The sequence below is a fragment of the Rhinolophus sinicus genome, chromosome 7 (genome assembly GCF_057876585.1).
Source record: "Rhinolophus sinicus isolate RSI-liver-muscle chromosome 7, RSI-T2T, whole genome shotgun sequence".
Lineage (NCBI taxonomy): Eukaryota > Metazoa > Chordata > Mammalia > Chiroptera > Rhinolophidae > Rhinolophus > Rhinolophus sinicus.
In genome coordinates, this window is record NC_142507.1 from 54,446,950 (window position 1) to 54,458,495 (window position 11,546).

The 11,546-nt window shown below is 53.2% G+C and overlaps 1 protein-coding gene across 2 annotated transcripts; it reads right to left on the reverse strand.

Moving 5' to 3' along the window:
• Window positions 1-1,991: 1,991 nt before the first annotated feature.
• On the reverse strand, window positions 1,992-10,953 carry PMVK (phosphomevalonate kinase). Of its 2 annotated transcripts, XM_019711850.3 has the most exons (5): window positions 10,574-10,946; window positions 8,478-8,541; window positions 5,967-6,119; window positions 3,401-3,530; window positions 1,992-2,470 (listed from the first exon to the last, which is right to left on the reverse strand). In XM_019711850.3, exons 1-5 carry the CDS (start codon window positions 10,666-10,668, stop codon window positions 2,334-2,336), a joined length of 579 nt encoding a protein of 192 aa, XP_019567409.2. In that variant the 5' UTR covers window positions 10,669-10,946; the 3' UTR covers window positions 1,992-2,333. The 2 variants fall into 2 exon arrangements, with proteins under 2 accessions (XP_019567409.2, XP_019567410.2); XM_019711851.3 differs by lacking the exon at window positions 8,478-8,541 and having other exon boundaries at window positions 10,574-10,953.
• Window positions 10,954-11,546: the final 593 nt, after the last annotated feature.

The following is an 11,546-nucleotide window of genomic DNA, read 5'->3' on the forward strand; positions in this document are numbered from 1 at the left end:
ATTTGTCAAAACTCAGTGAATTACACACTTAAGATCAGTATATTTCACTGTTTACAATTATATCTCAATTAAAAATAAATATCTTAATGAGACCAAAAAGTATGTGATTCGTTTATATAAAATTATTGAAAACGCAAACTAATCTAGGAATATGGTATAATCTGTTTCTTTAGGTCTCCTTTAATTTCTCTCAGCAATGCTTTATAGTTTTTAGTGTATAGATCTTATGTGTCTTTTATCAGATTTATGTCTATTTCATATTTTTTGTGCTATGGCAATTGGCGTTATTTTGACTTTTCATTGCTAATAAATAGAAATACAATTGAATTTTATATATTGATCTTGCATCCTGTGATCTGGTTGAATGCACTTCTTTGTTCTGGTAAGAACTACTAAGTGATTTTTTGGAGTTTCCACCAAATTTTCTACGTAGATGAACCTGGCATCTATGAATAATGGTTTTACTTCTTCCTCCCCAATCTGGGTGCCTTTTATTGCTTTTTCTTGTCTTATTGCACTGACTAGGACCTCCAGTATGACGCTGGGTAGGAGATGAGTGTAAACATCCTTGCCTCGTTCCCAAACTCAGGGAAAAAGCATTTCATACTTCACCATTAAGTATGCTACCACCAGCTGTTGGGGTTTTGTAGATGTTCTTTTTCAGGTACATGCTGTTCCATTCTATTCCTAGCTTGCTGAGAGATTGTATCAGAACTGAATGCGGGATTCGTGTCAAATTAATCATTAGGAAAATGCAAATAAAATGTATTCTTTTTCTTTTCCCATTATTTCTAAAAGCTCTTCCTGAGGATCTATTGAAAAGACCTAACATGATACCCAATCACGGTGGGCACTCAGTAATCTTTACTCATGCCCAGCCGTCACCACCCTTGCTGGGTACCGGGCACTGGGGACACAAACATGAACAGACTCAGGCCCATTCCCCAAGGAGCTCTCAGTCTGGGGGAGGGGAGTAAGAGGTGTCCCCCAAGGTGCCAGGGAACCAGACTCAGTGCCACAGAGAACGTCTGGCATTCCAGGACGAGGACACCCAGGGTTGACGTGCCTGGCGTGCACCATCCTGGAGCCCCAGGGCACTGCCTCTGCTGCCTGGAGGTGCCCCTCCGGAGCCCACTGCGGATGCCTTTGAACCATCCGTCATGGCGTGGAGCGAAAGCCACTGAGGCCAAGTCTGGTGAATCCGGACGTAAACTCTCTGGTCACAAACCTGGGATGAATATATAGCAGTGAGGGTGGGGGGCCCCAGCGGCATCTGAGCCCGTTCTGGTCGATGCTGGAGGAAAGTGGAAGCTCCAGGCCCGGAAGCTGGGGGTGAGGCAACGTGTACCTGACACCAGCGTGACTTCTGGAGTCCTGTCTCACCCGGCATTCACACCCACTTCTGAGCACCCACCGTGGGCCGACACAGCTCTAGGAGCCAGGGGCACAAACGAGAGACAGGGCCCCCGCCACCACAGTCTACCCTCCTGGGACAACCCCCGAAGGATACACAGGCAGTGTGGGTTAACAGAAGCTGGTGGCCGAATAGCCCCAGCGGCCAGGGCACACGAGGAGTCCACGACGACTGCCAAGCAGCTGGGTCTGGTGAACTGGAAGGGCCAGGACGTAGAGACGTATGAGGCTGCCTAAAATCAAAGGGGCCACGTCCCAGGCCCTCTATGGGAAAGCTGAGTCCCACAGGGAGGTGACTGGCCCAGAGCCACACAGCGGTGGCCAGGAGCCTTTCGTCTCCGATGCCGCTGCCCCTCTATGAGATCTCCGTCCCGCTGGGGACCTGCTGCACTGAGCCTCCCTTGGGGCCATCCCAGAAGATGAGACGCTCAGACCCCAATCCTGTCTCCGACACAAACAGACCTGCTGCCTGCGTCTGCAGGATAGGCTCTAAGCCACGTGGGAGGGAGGGCCGGGACCCCTGCCACCTGAGCGCCATAGAGGCTGGGCCGGCGTCTGGGAAATGAGAGGTGTCCAGCTCTGAGCATGTGCTCCAAGGAGCTTTATTAGCATCCACACGCTGGCCCAGCACAAGAGGCTGAAAGCATCCTGAAGGGGAGGCAAGGCCAGCACAGGCGACGGGCCAGTCCCCTGGAGATGGTGTCTGCTTCAGGCACAGCCAGTCCACCCCCCTCTGCCCTTTAAGTCTCCCCCTAAGAGTCCATAAAGAAATGAGGTCCCGAAGGTTTCCTGACTTATCTGACATCTGCCAGCCCCCCGAAATCTAGACCCAGACCATCAGTGTGCTCCCCACCTTGGCCAGCATCAGCAACCACTTGTCGGGCACAGCAGCCCCACCCTCACCCCGCAGCCCCTGACGACTAAAGTCTGGAGCGGACAAATTCTATCAGGTTCTCCAACTGCTCCTCCAGGCGTTGCGGGTCTCCGTGGTTCTCGATGACCCAATCGAAGTCCCCAAAGTTGTCCAGGCCACATTCTGACTCACCATCGTCCACCCCTGCGGAGGAGGCATGGCGAGGTCAAGCCTGCTCCCTCTGGACAAACACCGGGCGTGCGTGGGGCACGGAGGCCGGCTGGCCCCAGACGGAGCCTCCTCACTGCCTCCCTGGACACTCCAGAACCAAGCCCCACCCACCCCAGGGCACTTCCCCACCCTCTGAGCCCCCAGAGGGTCCCGCCAACTTAACTCTTCACTTGCCACTGCCTACAGAGAGTGGACTGTCACCTAAAACCACAGACAACCCCAAGGGCACTGCATTTTCACTCTGTGTGAAGCTGGGTGTGTTGCTTTTCATCCCTACATTGATTCAATCCTCTCGGGAGGCCGTGTGTGTCATCCCCACCGGCCACGAGAAGGGTCACAGCGGCATCACCTGGCGGGTTTGCTGTGTCTCTACAGTGAGGTACCAAGCGCTTCGCCCCGGCCCGGCCTATGCTCAGTGCCCAGGAAATGGGCAGCCCTCAGGAGCGTCGTACCCACTGGACCTGAACTTCCCTGCCACAGAGACCTGGGGCAGCAGGAGGCCGGAGCTGTGCCTCTGAATTGCCACAGAGCAGGCCCGGGGCTTGCATCCCTGAGGCTGCCTCCTGCAGCTTCCTCCTGGCCCCTCCGCTCTGTTCATCAGACCCACTGTCAGGCCCCACCCAGCTGGGGGTCCATCTCAGCCAGACCTCCAGAAGCCCACTGGCCTAGAAAAGACAGCCCAGATGAGGGTCCCAGGCCAAGGTCATGGGGAACCCCTACCCCATTCTACTTTCTAACCTGGGGGCACTCCTGAGCCCCAAGCCGGAGATTCCCGTTTCTAACCCCTCACTCACTCACCCACAGCCTGCCAGGGAGAGAGCAGATGACCTAGAACAAGGAAGCGGGTAGCCTGGTCTACAGGTGGGGGGGCCGGCTTGGGGGCAAAGGTCGTGAACGGCTCACCTGGTGTGAACACCCAGCCCCGCTGCTGCCGGCTCTGCTCCGAGGCCACCACACGGACTGTCTGTGTCACAGTCCCATATGCCTCCCGGAACCACTGGATGTCGGACATCCTGCGTGTGTCACTCACCAGCTGCAGGAAAGGGACACAGAAAGGTGACCAACAGGACATGGTACAGGGAGCAGCAGGACAGGGCGCTGGGGATGACGGGAAAAGCCAGCCCCACGCTGAATAAGCAGGAGTACAACGGGGTTGGTCGGGGGGCTACACGACCCAGGAAAGTGCAGTCCCCTCCCATTATCACCCAACCAGCTGGGACAGACGTCCTCCCTCCAGGCAGCCCCCCTATTGCTGCAGCCCACAGCCCGCTCTGCCCTGTCTCTACCACGGACACACTTGTGTTCCGTGGTCGTGCCGGTCATCACTGGGCCAAAGAGGCCTCGGGCTTTGAAGTCAATTCAGCCCGTCCAACACACTCATTTTACAGATGAGCAAACTGAGGCCAGAAACAAAGATACTCTAACTGGTCCCTGCCCCCCTAGCACCTTTTCAAATGTAAGTGTGATTTCCGTCAGCACTCTGCCCTAAACCTCGCAAGGGCTTCCCACCATTCTAACAAAATCCAAAGCTCTCACCCAACTTACAAAGCCCTGCAAGACCTGGCACCTATTTCCCAGCGTCCCCCTGGTTCATTCCGCTGCCGCCTGCTGATCTCCATGCTGTTTCTCAAACATGTCCAGGGCCTTTGCACATGCTACGCCCTCTGCCTGGATAAACACAAGGCGGGCTCCCTCACTTCCTGGAGGTCTCTGCTCCAATATCACCTCCTCAGAGGCTTTCCTACCACCCTGGCACCCTTCCTGCCCGTCTTGATCCTGATATGCTGTTTATTTTCCTCTGCGCACCTTTAAGTACTCTTAAATCATCTCTGTTTATGAGTGTGTTTGTTGTCTGTCTGCCCTACCGAGACAGCTCCACGAGCCAAAGGACTTTGTCTCATTCACTGCTCTGTCCCCGGCCCCTTGTGCACCGTCTGACACACCAGCCCTCAGGAGCATATGTTCAGTGAATGAATGAATCAGTGAATAAAGAGGCCAGCTGTCCCTGTCCATGCTGCTGACATGTTCACTCACCCAACTGTGAAACAAGAACGACAGCCAGCGCCCGCTGTGTGCCAGGCGCCGGGGACAGAGTGGTGAGCAAATCAGCCCTGGTGTCTGCCCTCTCGGAGCTTCCAGTCTTGGGGGAGACACACAGGGAGCGAGCAGCTTCACTGACAACCGGGGACTCACAGCGCACGTCGACAAGCACCTCACGTTGCCAAAAGGCAATTCCTGATTTTCTCCCCAAACCTGTGCCTCCCACACCTTCCCTGTCCCAGAAAATGACAACTCTATTTGATCAGCTGCTCAGAGAACAATCCTTGGCACCATCTCCTGTGCTCACAGCCCACAGCCAAGGCACCTGCTGGCTCCGTCTTCAAACTGTGCAGAATTACCTCTTTCTCCCCCGCTGCCCCCACTCTGAGCCGACCACGGCCACTCTGCCTATCTGACAAAGATCCTCTTCCTGGCTCTCGGCCCTCACCCTTGCTCTTCTGTCAGATGACACCTCTACTCTGCTCAAAACCCTCCACCAAGTCCCCGTCCCATGCAGAGAAAAGTCTAGGCTCTTCCAAAGAACCTGCCTGATCTGACCTCACCGCCCACCACTCGCCCTTCACCCACAAATGCCCACTGGGCTCCGTCCCTTACCTCCTCCGAGTCCTGCTTAGTGAGGCCTTCCGATGCCCCTGACAATACTTTGCCCTGCAGTATTTATCTCCACCCAGCAGATTCTATATTAATTTAGGGCCTGATTCCCTCTACCCCTGGCTACCACGTAAGCTCCCTGAGGGTGGGGACGTCATTGAGGGTTTGCGTTAATGTACCCCGAAGCCCCCTGGCACCATGCCCCATACAGCAGATAGGCTGGCTGCCAGATGAATGTGGAAGAAGAAAGGGAAGGTGCTGTGGGAGCGCCCGACAGGGAACACGACTTAAGACCTGGGTATCAGGGAGGGCTTCCCTGAGGAAACGCCATGGAAGCCGAGCCACACCTAAGCAGGTGAAGAGGAAAGAAAGGGCAGTCCCGGCCGGTAGAGGAGCATGTGCAAAGCCCCTGATTCCAGAAGGAACTCCATCTATTTGCGGAACAGAACGAAGGCCAATGTAGCTGCAGCTGAAGGAGTAAGGAGGCTAAAGGGTAGCAGGAGCGGGGTCCGTCAAGGCCCAGAGTTCACGTGAAGGGTTTTGACGTGGATCATTAAAACAGTGGGACAAAGGGTTCGAAACAGAGGAGGGACATGACTTGGTTTATGTTTTGAAAAGGTCATTCTGGCTGCGGTGTGGTGAATGGGTCATAGGGGACAAGAGCTGACGCTGGGACCAGTGTGGAGGCTAAGACGATTGTCCAGGGGAGAGATGGTGTTTGGACCACAGGAGCTGGCAGCGGAAAAAGAGAAATAGACACGTCTGAGATTTATGCGGAGAAAGGTGTTTTGTGAATGCTGCCATCCAGCACGCTTACCCAGACTGGCTGGGAGACGCTTTCCACGACCTTCCTGCAGAAGAAGCCTGGGTCGGCCTGGCGTTTCTCCTCCCCCCAGACGATCATGCTCCTCCGATAGGTCTCTTTGTAGGTGCTGGCATCCAGGAGTCTCTGGAAGTTCAGGCCATGCTCCTGCCCAAAGCACATTCCATGTCCATGCCTCCAGCCACTCCACCTGGTCTCCCCTAAAACACAGGCAGGGCCAGCCCTCCCCTCCCCCAACTTCCCCCAGGACGATGCAAGGACCAGCGAGGTCTCTTCCAGGACAGAGGCCTGCAAGGGAACAGGCTCTGGAAACGAAGAAATCTAAAACACCCTAAAACACCGGCAGACGAAAGAAAGGTCTCGGGATAATCCAGAGATTGTTCCACTTTGTCTTTTAAATGTGTGATGTGGTTTGGTTTTTTTGGGGGGTGGTTTTGGCAACAGTTTATCTTCCCAATTATTTCTGGTTTAAACTAATCCTGAAATTAGTTTGCATCCCCTGGGCATAGGCTTAGCCTTCAACGAAAGTGGGAAATCCGAAAACATGGCCTGGCCTGGCCTCCCACTGTCCCTTCTGGCATGGTTCGCCCCCATCCCAAAGCCCAGGAAACTTGGCTTTCCTGACTCTCTCCTTTCCCCCTCACCCCCTAGCCTCACCTCCAAATACCCCGGCACCTCTGCTGAATCAACATGCCGAAGGGGAGACTCCTGGAGCCTCCCACACCGAGCACCCCTGATGCAGGAGAGAGGAGCTGCTTCCAGACCTGACCTCACCCTTCTCCAGGGGCACTGACAAGCAGGAGGGGCCCACCCAGAAGGCCCCAGGATGGGTAGCGGTCTGAAAAACATCACTCCATTCAGGTTCCAGCTCTGTCACTAACTCACTGCAATGAGACCTCGTCCCCTCGCTCTGTTTCTCCACCTGCAGCCTGAGGGGCCGCGACTGGGCCAGTCAAATCACCTGCCTGCACCCCTGCTCCTCGGTGGTGCTGGCAGCCTCCTGCTTGTAAACTGGTCGCCTGTGTGCTCTCTACCACCGGGGAAGAGCGGCCATTGGGAGCGTTAAGCTCTGCTGCTCAGTTCTAGTTCTCATTGTGACATAAGAAATCAAGGCATCAACATTTCGTTTTGCTTCTGGGTTTGAATGGGAGTGGTGGGTGGAGTGGTGCTGGATTTCCAGAGGGCAGACACAGGCTGGCCTATGTCTCCCGCTGAGGCTTCAAACATGCAAACTCCGGCCCCTCAGCCACCCCCCCACCCCACCCCTTTTGGCTGGTATTCAGGAGCCAGGCCTGACCTGGGGCCTTTGGAAGCATAGCATGGTTTTTAAACTGCTCTTCTGAGCCTGGGATTGGTGTCGGGTCCCGCTGGGGAGGGCTGAGTGTCCCCACGCCCCCCCTCGGAGTCACTCCCTCTCTGCCTACTGAATACATGGAAGCTCTGCACCCAAAGGTTCCCACTAAAACAACTGACAACCACACACCCAGTTATCCCCCCGGGTCCCCAGGCTGCCATTGCATGAGCAGGTCTGTTTAGCCAGTGGGAGAAGACCAGTGGTACAGGAGACAGGGCTGCCGGGCTGTCTATGGAAGGGGGGGACAAACTCGTCTTGTGTATCCCCAGAGAAGGTCAGACTCAGACTCGCTGACCAAGGGGCCATGAGCATTTACGGGTCAAGGACAGAAACGCAGATGTCGAGCAGGCTCTTCATTGTGTGAGAAGCTCACGTCCACGTGCCCTTTCAGAAGTCTAAGGTTCTAAGTGTTTCTGCTTCTTTAAATCCTATCTCAACAACCCTATTTATTTTTTGAAAACCCACATGGTTCAAAAGTCAAACGCACATTCATTTACAGTGAACAATCTCTCTCCCACCCCTGGCCCCGAGCCACATTGCTCCCCTCCAAGGAGGCCACCAATGGGATAGTCTCTTAGGTGTCCTTCCAAGCACCTGGAGCAGCATTTAATACAATACACGCACCCCATAAATAGCCATTGGATGGCTGAATACCTGAGCAAATATATTTAGAATTCCTCCCCATTTTTATACAAACGTAGCATTCTCTGCCCAGTGTTGCCAATCTTGTTCTTTTTTTTTACTCAGTAACATACCTTGACCACTCATGCGACTAAATTTCTCGGGGGAAGAATTGCAGGGCTTGTGGCAGGCCAGATGAGGCGGTCACGTGTGGTGTCACACTTTCTGAGTAAGGGGATGTGTGCAGACCCTTACTAATTCCACAGCATCCGAGCTGCCAACTCACCTGTCCAGCCTTTTTTGGACACACCTTCTTGAAATGCTCTGGGGAGGTGGCCTGACGTGAGTGAGGCCACTGGGAAAGGAGAAGCTGAAAACGCCCCCAAAAGGTCCACCCACAGAAAACCGAGAGTTGGCCACAAGTGGTCACAGGGACCCTGACAGTGACTCACTCAAGCAACAGCCACAGCTATCAAAGCCCAGGAGCTGGCTCCTTCCAACCCATCAGATGCCACAGAGTCACCACCTACCTGAGCATATTGCTCCTTGAGTGGCCCGGAGAGCCGGAGGATAGCACAGACGTCCCCCCCGAGCCTGTGGGACAGGGAGAGCCAAACCCAGTTATACTGGAGCTCCTGGGCCCCAGAAAAGGAGCCCAGATGCCTGGGCTGAAGTCCTGGCTTTGCTTCCGGTATCTCAGGCTGTCAGGTCTCAACCTCCCTGATCCTGTTTTCTCATCTGTAAAATGGGGACACCTGTATCTGGCCTGTCTCCCACAGGATCATTATGGAACTCAAATGAATGCGAAAGAGTCCTGAAACTAACAGATAAAAGAAATAAAATTCTAATTCCAGCGTGAACATCCATGCCTGGTGATATCCTGGCGGTTATTTACTTGCGGGCCCCCCGAACTAGTTGTCTCACAGCAAGAGTACCTCAGCCTCTCCGACGGGGTCACCACTGAGTTCATTCACTCAGTTCAACTTAACCAACCTTTCATTGCACTGTACTCTCTGCTCACAGATTCACCTAAACACTAACATGGTGAGGTGGGTATTATTTCCATGTTTCAGATGAGAAAACTGAGGTTGAGGGTGAGCAGAACTGACTCACCGAAAGCGACACTGCAAGTGAGGAAGCCACTTTGGGTACAATAAAATATAATATAATTTTATAATATAATAAATAATATAATATAATAAAAATAATAACCAGCATTTAGTGCCTGTGCCTTTATAGGTGTCAGAAATTGTTCCAAGCCCTTCACATGCACCGTCTCATTTAATTCTTACAATCACCCTATTACTACCGTGTTTCCCTGAAAATAAGACCTAGCCGGACAATCATCTCTAATACATCCTTTGGAGCACAAATTAATATAAGACCTGGTATTATATTATATTACATAAGACCAGGTTTTATATTATAGCAAAATAAGACCGGGTCTTATATTAACTTTTGCTCCAAAAGACGCATTAGAGCTGATTGAGCTGATTGTCTGGCTAGGTCTTATTTTGGGGGAAACACGGTACGCCCATCACACAGATGACAAAACTGAGGCACAGAATGGATGAGAAACTTGTACAAGGTCACAAATGGTCAGTGATGAGTCAGGATTAAATCCCAGCACTCTAATTCCAGAGCCTGTGCTTCTGACCACTATGTGATTCTTGCAGCTGGGGTAAGGAGAAATGCAACTCAGGAAAAAGTGGCGGATACTTGGTGGTGAAAGATTCAGGTGGTGACCTCTGCCCTGGGCTCCCCCACAACCTCTTAGGAGCCCTGTGGTGCCCAAAAGCAGCCTCGGGTACCCTCACCACACTGGTCTTCAGGAGAGGAGTCCCACTCTGCTTCCTCCCTGCTACTTCTGCTCTCAGAACCCATGCCCCAGCCAAATGCTCCCACACAGAACACCTTGTTTTGAAAGGAAACAGAGAGAAAGGTATTATTTGGTGAGGCAGTGAAGTAAAGCAAAAAGAACCCATTCCTGGATCTAGACTAAAGCTTAATTTGAGTCCTACATCTGCCAATGACTTGGAAAGCGGCAAGTTTGGGTTTTGTTGTGTTTTGAACTTTTCAGAGCCTCAGTTTCTTCACCTGTGAAATGGGGACACTGACAGTACCTGACGAAGTTTTAAGGATGAAAGGAAACAATATATACACACAGTGCCTGGCACACAATAAAGGCTCCATAAGCCCCAGCTACCAGTGGTGTGCTGGGAGAGGATTTGTCTCTGGAGTCAGACACAACTGGGGGGTGGCCTCAGGCAAATCCTTTATCCGTGACTCAGTTTCCTTGTCTGTATCGGTTAACTAGCAACACTGTCGCGTGGATTAGAAATGGTGTACAAAACGCGCCTTGGTAGTGACGGCTATAATGCTTCTTGGCGAGAGAGGCCTACAACTTAGTCTTTGGAGAGGGAGTCGCCTGGTTCTTTGAGGTGGGCGTTGGTAGAAGGCTGTTTTACGTGACAGTGACAACCCCCACCTCCCACCGGCCAGTGCTGCTCCAGCCCTGCAACCCGCGGACCCTACGCCAAAGCGCACTCCATCACATCCAAACACACCCCCTGAATCACGTGATGTGGGGTTCCCCCCGCCCCACCCTTCCCCGCCCCACAGACACCTGCTCTGCAGCGCCTCGGTCACGAAGTCCTTCCCGGATTTCCTCTTCCCGCTGAACAGCAGCACCAGCCGCGGGCCGCCTCCCAGCGGGGCCATGAAGTCCCCACTCTTTGCGACCCTAACCCAGCCCTTAAATCGGGCCACCCGCGCGAAATGGATGCGGCCACTAGGTGGAGTGGCAACGGGGAGGGCTGCCGCCCGCGTCCTCTCCACAGCGGTAGAGGAGACTGCCAGCCCGCATACGCACTTCCGTACGTTTTAATTAAGGTCTACACAAGTTAAATACGGAGGCAAAGGAGGCTAATTCCCAGGACGGCCTTCTCCCCTGAAGGAGCACCCCTCCCGGCCCTCATTTAGACCAACCCAGCCCCGCCCAGAGCCTGACGTCACAGCCCCGCCTCCTTAACTGACAGGCGAAGGGGCTTGGACGCAACTATTTTCCTCCTGGGGGGGGTGACCTCTTCCAATTGCTTGACGTGAACCTCACATTCCCTTCCGCACAACCCTGCAAAAGTTATGGAAAAAGAATAAACATGATCACTTGGAAGAAATTTTCCAAACTTCCATTTTATGTGTGCACTAGAATACATGTGCTGAAGCAAATTTGTAGTTGACCCACCGTGAAAATGAGTCTTTCTGGATATGAAACGAGACCCTGACACCAGAGGGCGGTTCTTTTGACCTAATCCTGGGGGTGGGGCTTAGTCGCACGGGCACTATTTTATTGTTAAACAGGTTTTTATCATTGGGATAGGCCACTGCAGTTCCTCCCTTTAACGCCAGCGAAAATGCTTACATCGTTTTTCTGGCCGCAGCCTCCTCTCCAAAGGTTTTCGAAAGCGAGAGAGCTTGGAATGACGTGGGCGACATCAATACTGTAGGTTAAAAAGGGGCCTTGAAGCCACCCCTGGACGATATTACCTCGTTTTATCCAGAGCCCAGCTCCCAGCCAGGAGTTCAGGGGCAGCAGTAGG

What these genes read in the sequence shown, in the direction of transcription:
- PMVK (XM_019711850.3), bottom strand. Translation starts at nt 10,668, where the DNA reads ATGGCCCCGCTGGGAGGCGGCCCGCGGCTGGTGCTGCTGTTCAGCGGG. An exon ending in GCGTCTCCCAGCCAGTCTGG is followed by an intron (nt 3,531 to 5,966) that starts GTAAGCGTGCTG and finishes CCTTTCCTGCAG; the next exon opens with CTGGTGAGTGACACACGCAG. An exon ending in GGGCTGGGTGTTCACACCAG is followed by an intron (nt 2,471 to 3,400) that starts GTGAGCCGTTCA and finishes CCTCCTCCGCAG; the next exon opens with GGGTGGACGATGGTGAGTCA.